Source organism: Chanodichthys erythropterus, chromosome 12 (genome assembly GCF_024489055.1).
Source record: "Chanodichthys erythropterus isolate Z2021 chromosome 12, ASM2448905v1, whole genome shotgun sequence".
Lineage (NCBI taxonomy): Eukaryota > Metazoa > Chordata > Actinopteri > Cypriniformes > Xenocyprididae > Chanodichthys > Chanodichthys erythropterus.
Window position 1 is genome coordinate 11129634 of NC_090232.1, and position 12058 is coordinate 11141691.

General features: G+C 35.7%; 1 protein-coding gene across 15 annotated transcripts in view; it reads right to left on the bottom strand.

Annotated features, from left to right (window-relative positions):
- The window catches only part of dmd (dystrophin), a 134721-nt gene that overhangs the window by 66536 nt on the left and 56127 nt on the right, over positions 1-12058 (bottom strand). For 14 of the 15 annotated variants that reach the window (XR_010896564.1, XR_010896566.1, XR_010896568.1 and 11 more), the window contains 12 exons: positions 11726-11836; positions 11414-11587; positions 10034-10189; positions 9461-9631; positions 8347-8526; positions 5758-5880; positions 4983-5153; positions 4666-4782; positions 4230-4364; positions 2406-2558; positions 2008-2178; positions 16-126 (listed from right to left, as the gene is read on the bottom strand). Coding sequence is in view for 10 of the 15 variants with exons in the window: in XM_067402505.1 (XP_067258606.1) it covers positions 16-126; positions 2008-2178; positions 2406-2558; positions 4230-4364; positions 4666-4782; positions 4983-5153; positions 5758-5880; positions 8347-8526; positions 9461-9631; positions 10034-10189; positions 11414-11587; positions 11726-11836 (1773 nt within the window). In the remaining 5 variants the exon portion in view is untranslated. Of the gene's footprint in view, positions 1-15; positions 127-2007; positions 2179-2405; positions 2559-4229; positions 4365-4665; positions 4783-4982; positions 5154-5757; positions 5881-8346; positions 8527-9460; positions 9632-10033; positions 10190-11413; positions 11588-11725; positions 11874-12058 lie in introns of all 15 variants that reach the window. The other variant, XM_067402514.1, reaches the window with a different exon arrangement.

Here is a 12058-nt window from a genome sequence, read left to right on the forward strand (position 1 = left end):
GGTTTATGATACAACCTTAAGGCACTTCTCTTGTTGAGGAACGTTGATGAATGCTGCAGACCAGCGCTCAGGAGAGTTCAGCAGAGCCTCGTTTTCAGCGATACACTGCAGCAAAAACTGCAGCTCCTGCATATACAAAGATGGAGAACAATGCGTTTCATACAATTTGACTATTTTACTCTGATGAAATAACAGGTTACTGTGCAATAAAGAGCAGTAAACAGAACAAAAAAAGAAAAAAAATGCTTTATAGACACTCAAAACCCTCAAAAAACTTTTTTTTCAATCCCACACTAAAGACTGTACTTTACTACGGAAGCCCTAAAGCGACATGGAGATGGAAAAAATATGAGATGGGAGGGAAAAATATATATATTTCAATGCTTTTGCGTCCGTTCACAAAAGTTCTGCGTAATTTCGAGAAACTTTGCAATTGCTTACAAATCCTTTGCATTCCTTCAAGAAACTTTTACGTTCCCCCGCAAAAACTCGCAAAAAACTCTTCTTGGGGGAATGCAAAACATTTTGAGACTGAACGCAAAGTTTCTAGAGGGAACGCAAAACATTTTGAGAGTGAACCCAAAGTTTCTCAGGAGAGCGCAAACATTTTGAAATTGAACGCAAAGAACTCGAGGGAACGCAAAACATTTTGAGAGTGAACGCAAAGTTTCATCGGGAACACAAAACATTTTGAGACTGAACACAAAGTTTCTAGAGGGAACGCAAAACATTTTGAAATTGAACGCAAAGAACTCAAGGGAATGCAAAACATTTTGAGACTGAACACAAAGTTTCTAGAGGGAATGCAAAACATTTTGAAACTGAACACAAAGAACTCGAGGGATTGCAAAACATTTTGAGAGTGAACGCAAAGTTTCTGAAGGGAATGCAAAACATTTTGAGAGTGAACGCAAAATTTCTTGAGGGAACGCAAAAAATTGAGAGTGAATAAAAAGTTTCTCTAGGGAACGTAAAACATTTTAAGTGTGAATGCAAAGTTTCTTGAGGGAATGCAAAACATTTTGAGAGTGAACGCAAAATTTCTGAAGGGAATGCAAAACATTTTGAGAGTGAACGCAAAATTTCTTGAGGAAATGCAAAACATTTTGAGAGTGAACGCAAAGTTTCTCGGGAGATCGCAAAACATTTTGAAATTGAACGCAAAGAACTCGAGGGAATGCAAAACATTTTGAGAGTGAATAAAAAGTTTCTCGAGGGAACGTAAAACATTTTGAGTGTGAATGCAAAGTTTCTAGGGGAACAAAACATTTTGAAATTGAACGCAAACTTTACTTTACTTTATTTATTTATAAAGGGACCATGTACAATTTTTAACATAAATGTTTCCATTCCATGCATTGTACCGGATTTAGCTAAAAGCTCATTTTCACCTGAGGGAATGCAAAAATTTTGAGAGTAAATACAAAGTTTCTAGGGGAACGCAAAACATTTTGAAATTGAACGCAAAGAACTAGAGGGAATGCAAAACATTTTGAGAGTGAACGCAAAGTTTCTGAAGGGAATGCAAAACATTTTGAGAGTGAACACAAAATTTCTTGAGGGAATGCAAAACATTTTGAGTGAACGCAAAGTTTCTCGGGAGGTCGCAAAACATTTTGAAATTGAACGCAAAGAACTCGAGGGAATGCAAAACATTTTGAAACTGAACACAAAGAACTCAAGGGATTGCAAAACATTTTGAGAGTGAACGCAAAATTTCTTGAGGGAATGCAAAACATTTTGAGAGTGAACACAAAGTTTCTCAGGGAAGTGAATACATTTTGCAAGCAAATGTAAAGTTTTCGGGGGAACGCATAACATTCACAAGAGAACACAAAAACATTTATAAATGTCCTCACATATTTTTTCCATCATGTCCCTTTAGGGGCTATGCACATTACAGTGATTTTACCACAGACTATTTTCCCCAATACTTAAATTTTCAAATGATGCATTTTAAATATTTACTTTCTTTTTACCACTATTGATTTTTTAACCACTACTTACACTTTTGTGGCGCACTTGAGTGAATTTAACGTCCAGCTCCGCCCAGCGTTTATTGACCGGGAGGAGGCGGGGCTCCACTAGCTTGGCAGCTCCACCCTCTGAAAGCACACGGCCCAGTCCACGCAAGTCCTCCAACTTTGGACGTTGATGTTCAATCTCAGAACTCACTGCCTGATGGAGAACATCCAATTCTTTTAGTGTACAGTCCTAAAATATTCTTAAACTTGTTAAGATGGAAGCAAAGGGACTAAAAAAAAACATAGTAAGCCTCTATACAGTTTAAAAACATCCCTGGTAAGGAGAACTTTGAAAAGGCTATTTTGAAGAAGCTAAAGTATAAGAATATAAATATTAACTAAGACTGGTAGTGTACACAGTAAAGAAACTTTGGCTCTCACTTTCACTCTTGGCTCCTCGGGGGGATCTGGAAGCTCTGCTACAGTCTTCTCAATTTTGTCCAGCCACTGCATCATGTCATCTGTTTTCTTACAGAACTGATACCACTGCGGGGCAAGAGCAAGGGCCTTCTTCTTTCTCAGGGCTCTTAGATTCTATGAACGCAGAATGAGCATATTAAGATTCATTACATACAATACATTTACATATAAAAAAATTATACAGTATGTCCACATAATTGTCACCAAACAAAACATGATTTACCAAAGTTTAACTCACCAAACCCTCCATAGGTTGATAGTAACTGCCCTAGAAACTGCCTATTTTTTAACCTTATGTTTTGACCATGTTTCTAACCTACTGTGACCTCATTCTTATTCCAGTTTTGACCTTGTCTCTGACTTGAATCATAATATAGGAGTTACACTGACTTAACTATTTTATTAGTTTTTACTAGTTAATATTTAATTTTGGAAATATTTCAAATACTTAACCCTAAAATCTGATTGAGTGATGATATGGATGTTGTTTCAGGACCAATAAAGGACTGATCCAGGAATGTACCTTATGTCCTATATAAAATCGCATAGAATCAAGTATGTACTTGTCACACAATATATATATCTAAAAATACATTTTTAAATGGGTAAGAAAAATTAAAGGTTTAGCTCACCCAAAAATGAAAATTCTGTCATTAATTACTCACCCTCATGTCGATCCAAACCCGTAAGACCTTCATCATCTTTGGAACACACATTAAGATATTTTTGATAAAACCCAATGGCTCAGTGAGGCCTGCTTCGCCAGCAAGAACACTCCCTTTTTCAATGCCCAGAAAGCTACTAAAAACACATTTAAAACAGTTCATGTGACATCAGTGGTTCAACCTTAAGGTTATGAAGTGACAAGAATACTTGTTGTGCGCCAAAAAAACAAAATAAAGACTTCAATATTCAACGATATCTAGTGATGGGTGATTTCAAAACACTGCTTCATGAAGCTTCGAAGCTTTACAAATCTTTTGTTTAGAATCAGTGGTTCGGAGCGTGAAAGTCACGTGATTTCTAACGAGGCTTAATTACGTCATAAGTATTTAGAAATTTCAATGGTTCACCACTGGGGGGCGTGACTTTGGCAGTTTGATACACGATCCGAACCACTGATTCAAAACAAAAGATTCGTAAGCTTTGAAGTTTCATGGAGCAGTGTTTTGAAATTGCCCATCACTAGATATTGTTTATTAAGTTTTTTTTTTGCTGCACAAAAATTATTCTCGTCATATCATAAAATTAAGGTTGAACCAGTGTAGTCACATGAACTGTTTTAAATATGTTTTTAGTAGCTTTCTATGCATTGAATAAGGGAGTGTTATTGCTGGCAATGCAGGCCTCACTGAGCCATCAGATTTTATCAAAAAGATCTTCATTTGTGTTCCTAAGATGAACGAAGGTCTTAAAGGTGTGGAACAACATGAGGGTGAGTAATAATAAGAGTATTTCCATATTAGGGTGAACTAACCCTTTAAATAAATGTATTATATAAATTTATAGTAAATGTATCTTGTTTTAAGAAAAATCTTCTGAAAAACAGATTAAGAAATAATTTTTTTGTAATGTATAAATCAACCTGACATCTCATTACTGCAAAATCGCATAGTACGACCAGTTATATTATATTTGATGCAGCTGTCCTTGGTTTGTACTTGAACACACATTTAAATTCAATGACATGCTATGAGCCTAACGTCAAGAGTTTGTAAATGTATTCTTATGGCCTTATTTTCGAATAAAACATGTACTTGACATGTCAGCACACTCAATAATTACCTTTAGTGTGTCATATTTGTCATGGAGAAGGTTGTGTTTCTCACGGACTGCCTCTCTTTTCTCCCCGGAAGGAGTTCTCTTGAGGAGATTTTCTCCTTTTAAGAACAGTTCATTTAGAGCATCCTCATCTATGCCCTGTGAAAGAACAAGCACAGAAAACTATCAAATTAAATGTCAAATCTTTCTCTCTCTCTATTTATTTATCTATCTGTCTGTCTGTCTATCTATCAGACAATTTGCAGCCAAGCAATGCAATGATGTACTGTGCCAGCATTTGTTACTCATGAACCAGATCCATTCCCTGAAACTCATTATCTTTCTTGTCATGAGATCTTTACGCTAAAGCTTGGAGGCTGTTTCAGCCTTTCACTGCCAGTGCGGTTCCAATGACTGAAATTAATTTTAGCCAAAGAAACAGCTGAGAGTATTTTCTTACCGCATCCTCCAGGAAATCATCCTCTTTTAGACTTTCACCTAATTTAATCTCCTCGTCCAGCACCTGGAGCCATATATTAGCCTGTCTGTGGTACTCGTCTAACTCTTGAGAGGAGGCCTGGAAAAAAATATGATCAAAAATCAACAAAAAGTATAAAAAGAAAAAAAAATCTATTTTCTAAGTGGTATAATAAGACAATGTCACTGATGATTTTCGGATCAACAAAGGGAGAGAAATCAGATTCGAATTTACCATGGCCCTATATTTGTGATCTACATGTACACATAAATCAGACATACAGCTTTTCATGAGACTACCTGTCCAATTAAAATCCTCTTTGCGACGATGTCAAAGCGCTGGTTGAGCTGTTCCACCTTCGGTTTCACCTGAGCTTTACAGTGTTCCCCTCTGTTCTTTATAAGATCCTCGGCCAGAACCTGTACCGCTTCAACCTTCCCCTTCATCTCCTCCAGCTCTATGCGCAAACCCTGAAATAAAACCCGAAAATAAGAACACATCAATTATGTGTGCTACATTTTGAATACATACACTATATATATATTTAATCAATGTTGAGGGAAAAAATAAATAAATAAATAAATAAAAATCAAGGCCTGCCCTACATTTTTCTGTTCAATATATGGTTTCACTCAAAAATACATGTTTAACATAATACATATGAAACAAAAACAAAGTATCATATATGTGTAAATGTAAACTTTCTAAAATTTCAAAATGCACAAAAACAAAATGTACAGATATTAATATTTTGGTAGTATGATGTAAAGATAATTATAGATGACAATAGAAATGATCAATTTATACAATTAAAATACTTTTTTTTTTTTTTTTTTGTCTGTCTGTCTGTTTTGTTCTCCCTAATGGCCTAATCTAGAGTTTTATTTGCTGCAAATTGCTTCCAATTAATGAGCCATCAAAAACATTACTACCATAGAAAGATGGATAACTGTTTATTTAATATGATGCTAAAGTATGGCTGCATAAAACAATCTCTAGTCCTCAATAATGGAGAACAGTTGGTTGTAAAGTGCAACAGCTCATTGTGAGTGTCTGTCATGTGCAACTGAAGACCTTTATAACATTCTCAACGCAGCCCTGGCTGTCCATCTCGTCTAGCGTATCTTCAGCACGATCCATCCAGGTGTTGATCTGAGAAATGTTCTGCTCAAGTGTTTTCATTTGACTTTGATAATCCTGCATGACAGACAGAGAGTTACATTTGGCTTAAGTGGATAGCACAAGTAAATATGTTCAGGAAAAGGGTTTTGAAATTTCATATTGAATTAAAGGAATAGTTGACCCAAAAATGAACATTCTGTCATTAAATACTCACTGTCATTTTGTTCCAAACCTGTATGATTTTCTTTCTGTTACTGAACACAAAAGAAAATCATTTTTGCATGCCCTTCTCAGTAATAACCAGTGTTGGGGAAAGTTACTTTTAAAAGCAAAGTATTATTCCCTAAAAAGTAATTGTGTTACTTAGTTACTTTTAAAGGAAAGTAATGTGTTATATTACTTTTACATTACTTTTTCTCACCTGGGCTGGGCTTGCTTGTTTGTTTCTTAATAACAGCAATAAAGTTATATTTTTTGCAAATGTAAAGGCCCTTTCACACCAAAAATGAAATGAATTAGCCTCAGGCTGATCACAAATGTGATGTTTATCTAAAGTCATTTTTGCTTATTAGTATGGTTGAATTGGATCATTGAAGGTAGTAGCAAAAGACATTGGTTGAGATTAAATACATAGTACATTAGCTTAATTTAATATATTTAATTATTGCAGGTTTGTATTGCATTTCACTGTTTTTATTCATTCTGAGGAATACTGACTGTTTAATGATGAGGGATTTTTTTGCTAGACAAAGAGCAGGCGAAATACCAAGTGAGTGTCTCAGAGCCAGCAAAAGCTTTGAAAAGAGTGACTGTTTATCTCACAGAGTAAGATGCAGCCTGCAGAAATGACATTCATGATTGTTGTTGTCACTGGAACTACCTACTGTATCCAAAGCACAATGAAGTCAGTTAGCCATTTCCAAAGCCCATATTTACAAAATACAGATTCTGGGAATCAATACTCTGGGGTCTCATGAGTCCAAATCAATAATTTTGGATCTAACAGCAACCAAAATATTATGGTGTTGCTAGAGGAGGAGTACAGTGAGAAGTGCCTGGTTCCCACAGTAAAGCTCTTATATAGGGATGTATGAGTGCTGAAGGTGTGAGGGAGTTGTGCTTTATCAATGCTGTCATGAATTCCCACACCACTGTGTAATTTAATACACAAACTTCAAACAGAAGATGTTACGCTTTCCTCATTCTCTGCATTGTTGGGTATTTTTTCAACATGACAATGAGGATATGCATTCTCCCAAGGTGAAAAACCTTCTCTGGACATGTATTACACTCAGTCTTAACACTCTTGAGCGCCTGTGGGGGATTCTGGAGAGAGGAGTTGAGCACCACTTCCCATTAAAGATCAGGGCATTTAAGGAGCTCATCATCCAGGAGTTAAACAGGACAGATGTGACAATTTGTCATGAACTTGTACACTCCATGCCAAGAAGGGTCAGAGCAGTATATTCAAAATTATGGAAGGCATACTAAGTACCAAAATATTATACACTTGTTGAATTAAGTCTAGGGTGTACTCATTTCTGCAATCCTTAATTTAAACAAAATTGGCTTATTTACTTATTTTATGGCTATTAATGACATATATTTCTCAGTTTTTATTATGTATATGTTTTAATACATTTTAATTTAGCCATCTTTCCATGAATTGTATTAGGGATCATAAAGAAAATATATCTTTTGTATTTGTTCAGAGGGGGTTTACTCATTTCTGCTGTGCTTATTTGAAAAAGTAACTCAGATATTTTATTGTCAATTTAAAAGTAATGCGTTACTTTACTAGTCACTTGAAAAAGTAATCTGATTACGTAACTCAAGCTACTTGTAATGTGTTACCCCAACACTGGTAATAAATATAGTGAAATACAGTGCAAAGTCACATGGACCAATTTCATTATTCTTTTATGATGCTTTTGCATCCTTTTTTGACAAAGATGTCAGAAAAAAAAAAAATCTATGACCTCAGAAGACTTAGAGAATAGCTTGAAAACATCAGGATGTCTTCAAGTGCATGGAAAAGAGCAAAATCCTCAGACTTCTTAATTTTTTTGTGTTACATGGAAGAAAGTTAAGTCATACAGGTTTAGAATGGCATGTGGTTTAGAAAACTATGACAGAATTTTCATTTTTGGGTCAACTATTTCTTTAATCGTTTCATTATACCTTCGAGGCCAAGCCTCATCTGTTGATGTATTGTCCATAAGATATTTATAGAGTTATTTACAAAGTAGAACAAGAAGAAAATGTAGTCAAAAACATAAAAGATGAGATAAATGATGGGGGAAAGCAAGTAGTGGAAAAGGCAATAAAGAAGAGCAGGAGATAAATGTGCTTAACAGTTTCATAACATTATTGCTGCCCCCCCCCAGAAATCGCCGTCTGGATTTAACGGAACAATATGGAGATGTGAAATTGAAAGGAAATGAATTTACCCTTGTAGGGCATATTTAGCACAAGAAATATTTTGCCTGAAATTAAATGACTCAGAACAGGGTCATAGGGTTGCTTTGAACGGTTGCTCACCAGCAGGAGTTTCAGCCACTGCTCGCTCCGTGACGTCACTGCGATCCAGTTGCAGTTGAGCAGACTGACCTTGTCATCAATAAGATTCTCCTGGCTACGAAGTAAACCCTTCAGGGTCTCTGCCAACTCCCTCACTAGTTTCAGCTGTGGCTTATGACGCTCAGTGTCCTCCTGCGTCGCCTGGGTGGAGAAGATGATATTTCAATCGGTTGTTTTTGAGTATTTCATTTCAAATGTGGAGTAATGCGTCTTTTTTTAAAAACACACACCTTCTTGAAAACAAAGCAGCATTGCTAGTTTAACATTTCTCACCATGTTAAAAGGAATAGTTCACTCAAAAATATTATTTATTTACTGTATGATTTCATTGTATTGAAAAACACAGCATAAAGACTTTTAAAAACATCTAATTTTGTGTTCCACTAAGAAAAGAAAGGCTAATACATGGAAGCTTGTTCCATCCATGAAATAAAAAATAAAAATTGTGACTTTTTATCTCACAGTTCTGAATTTTTTTTCCTCAGAATTGCAAGATGTAAACTCACAATTGCGAGTTATAAAGTCAGAATTGCGTGATATAGTCAGAATTGCGAGTTATAAAGTCAGAATTGCGTGATATAAACTCGCAATTGCATGTTATAATGTCCAGTTGTGAGGGAAAAAAGACTGATATTTTTTCTCAGAATTGTGAGATTATATCTCACAATTCTGACTTTATACCTCGCAATTGTGAGTTTATATCTCGCAGTTCTGGGAAAAAAGTCAGAATTGTAAAATATAAAGTCAGAATTGCATGATAAAACCTCGCAATTGCAAGAAAAAAGTCAGAATTGTGACTTTATCTCACAATTCTGACTATATAACTCGCAATTGCGAGTATAAATCTTGCAATTCTGAGAAAAAGAGTTAGAATTGTGAGATAAAAAGTCACAATTACATTTTTTAATTTAGTGGCGGAAACATGCTTCCCTACTAATGGGTTTGGAAGAACATGGAGGTGAGTAAATGATAACAGAATTGTCATTTTTCAGATCAGCTATTCCATTACTGACCAGTGAACTCTTTTAGATGTAAACAATGCTGCTGAAATTACACCAGTTGTGTATTCATTCACCTTGGCCCAAGCCAACTCTGCATCCAAATCGCTTGGCATCCCTTCCACCGAAGACCGGCGCGTCAGTTCCTCATCAGTAGTTGCCAGCCATTCTGTCAGACTGTTTACCTCCTTCCTAAACTTCCTTAATAACTTTAAAATCTTCTCCAGTTCCTGCTTTCCTTCTGTTACCTGCACACAGACAAATTAGACCATCTGACCAATCATTGACAACTCAAAAGGTTAAAAGGTTGATGGAAGACATTTCTGAGACATTTTAATCCACTATGTATATATTTTTCTTAATGGATGAGTTGGAGCGGATTGTGCAAGGAAATCAGCCAACCAGTATTCAGCATAAAAGAAACTATCAATACTATTTCAAAGATAGTTAGTATTCACACATTTTTTGAACAGTAGTGTGAATAATCTAGAAAAGATACTTTTCAATTTTTTTACACAACTCCCATACTTTAATATGTGTAATGTGTAATGGTTTTGATGACATTACTATTATTCTAAAATGTAAAATAGCAACAATATGCAATGAGTAGATGTTCAAATTGGTACTGTCTTACATTTATCCTCCCTTACCTGTGAACCCAAATCATTGTATGCAAATTTGAGAGCCGTCAGCCTGTCGTCCAGCTCTTTGGGTTGCTCTGTCTGCTGCTTCTGCACAATCTGTCTTCCAGTCTTTATCACCGTCTCCACCTCTGATTTCACTTCACTCAGATTCTTATAGAACTTCTAACATGGGGGAAATAGAAAATGTGTTAAAACTACCCATAAATGAGATTGCTGCCTGACAAAAACTAAACTGCAACTTATGACTAAACAAAAACTAAAATTAAATAGAGAAATGAATAAAATTAGACATTTGAACTTGATAAACTTGATAAAACAGAAGTTAAATATATTTCATACAGTATAAGGTAATCAGTTAATCTCCACAATAATATTTCATGCATTAAAGGGGACCTATTATGCAAAATTCACTTTTGCCTGGTGTTTGGACATAAATGTGTGTTGGCAGTGTGTGTACACAACCACCCTATAGTGATAAAAATCCACCCAATTCTCTTTTTTTTAATCCCCATAAATCATAAGCAGTGTCTCAGAACAAGCCGTTTCCAGATCCCTGGCAGTGTGAGGTCACAAAAGCCACATCCCCCGCCCACAGTGTTGACTGACGCTTAAGTTTGAACTTAGAACCGCCCTGAGCGCGTTGTTTACAGCGAGTCCGCCATTGCTGCACTGACGAGAATGTCTCCAGAGCGAAAGGCATAAGGTCTTTATATATTAGTTTACTGTTAGTTGTAACGAGAGTTTCTGTGTAATTCGCAATGCTTGTTGGTGATAATACAAGGATAAGAGAGAGAGTTTATGGATAATATTTTAATGCACACTTGCAGTGTTTTATTTTCTAGCGTGAAAACAGACGCTTCATCTTTTGTGTTAAGTACAATAAACGTCATAAAACTCATCTGTATAGTTTTGGCCATCATTCGGACGGTATAACAGGCTTGTACTAATATAGTGGATTAAAAACAAGAAGGCAATATAAGTTATAACCGTAATTGAACTAAACTATACCTGTTCTATCTCCATGCAGCATATATTTGCAGTTTCTGACATTATAGTGCGTCCTGACTGACTCCTGACACCGGAGAATCAGCTCTTGAAGCTCCGCCCTCTTAGGACAGTGCAGCAGCTCATTTGCATTTAAAGGGACCGCACTGAAACGGCTCGTTTTTGCTCAACCACTAAAAGTGGCAATTTTAACATGCTATAAAAATTATCTGTGGGGTATTTTGAGCTAAAACTTAACATACACACTCAGGGGACATCAGAGACTAATTTTACATCTTGTTAAATAGGGCATAATAGGTCCCCTTTAACAATTGGTGTATTCATAAAAAAAAAAAAAATGGGTAAAATCTATTAAATTACCAAGCACCCTATATTACCCACCATACACTGCTCCAACTGTGACTGTACGACCTCCTGCTCCACACTCCGAATACTCAGCACTGCTAGCTTCCCTTTCACTTCTTCTAGCACTCGCTCACATTCCCTCAACCTCTGATCAAAGTTGGCTGGCTTTTGAAAAAGCCGGAACTTGCCTTTAACTTGCAATAGTTTATCCTAAACAGACACACAAAAACTGGCATTTGTTAACAGGTATTTGATTACTTATTATTTGATAAATGTATTCATGCATGAATGATCTAGCAACAAGACAAAAATTCAGCTACTTGAAATTATATGATCTGTTACTCTTACATATGTCGCATCAATCTCTCCAATCACTTTCTCTGATGCGTCAACCTCAACAGCCTTTTTCTTCATGTCATCAAGAGTCACTTCATGACCATTCAACTCAGCTTGTATTTTCTGTTAAATGAGATAATTTATTTCTTTACTTTTTTAACTACATTAGAGATAGATAGATAGATAGATAGATAGATAGATAGATAGATAGATAGATAGATAGATAGATAGATAGATAGATAGATAGATAGATAGATAGATAGATAGATAGATAGATAGATAGATAGATAGATAGATAGATAGATAGATAGATAGATAGATAGATAGATAGATAGATAGATAGAT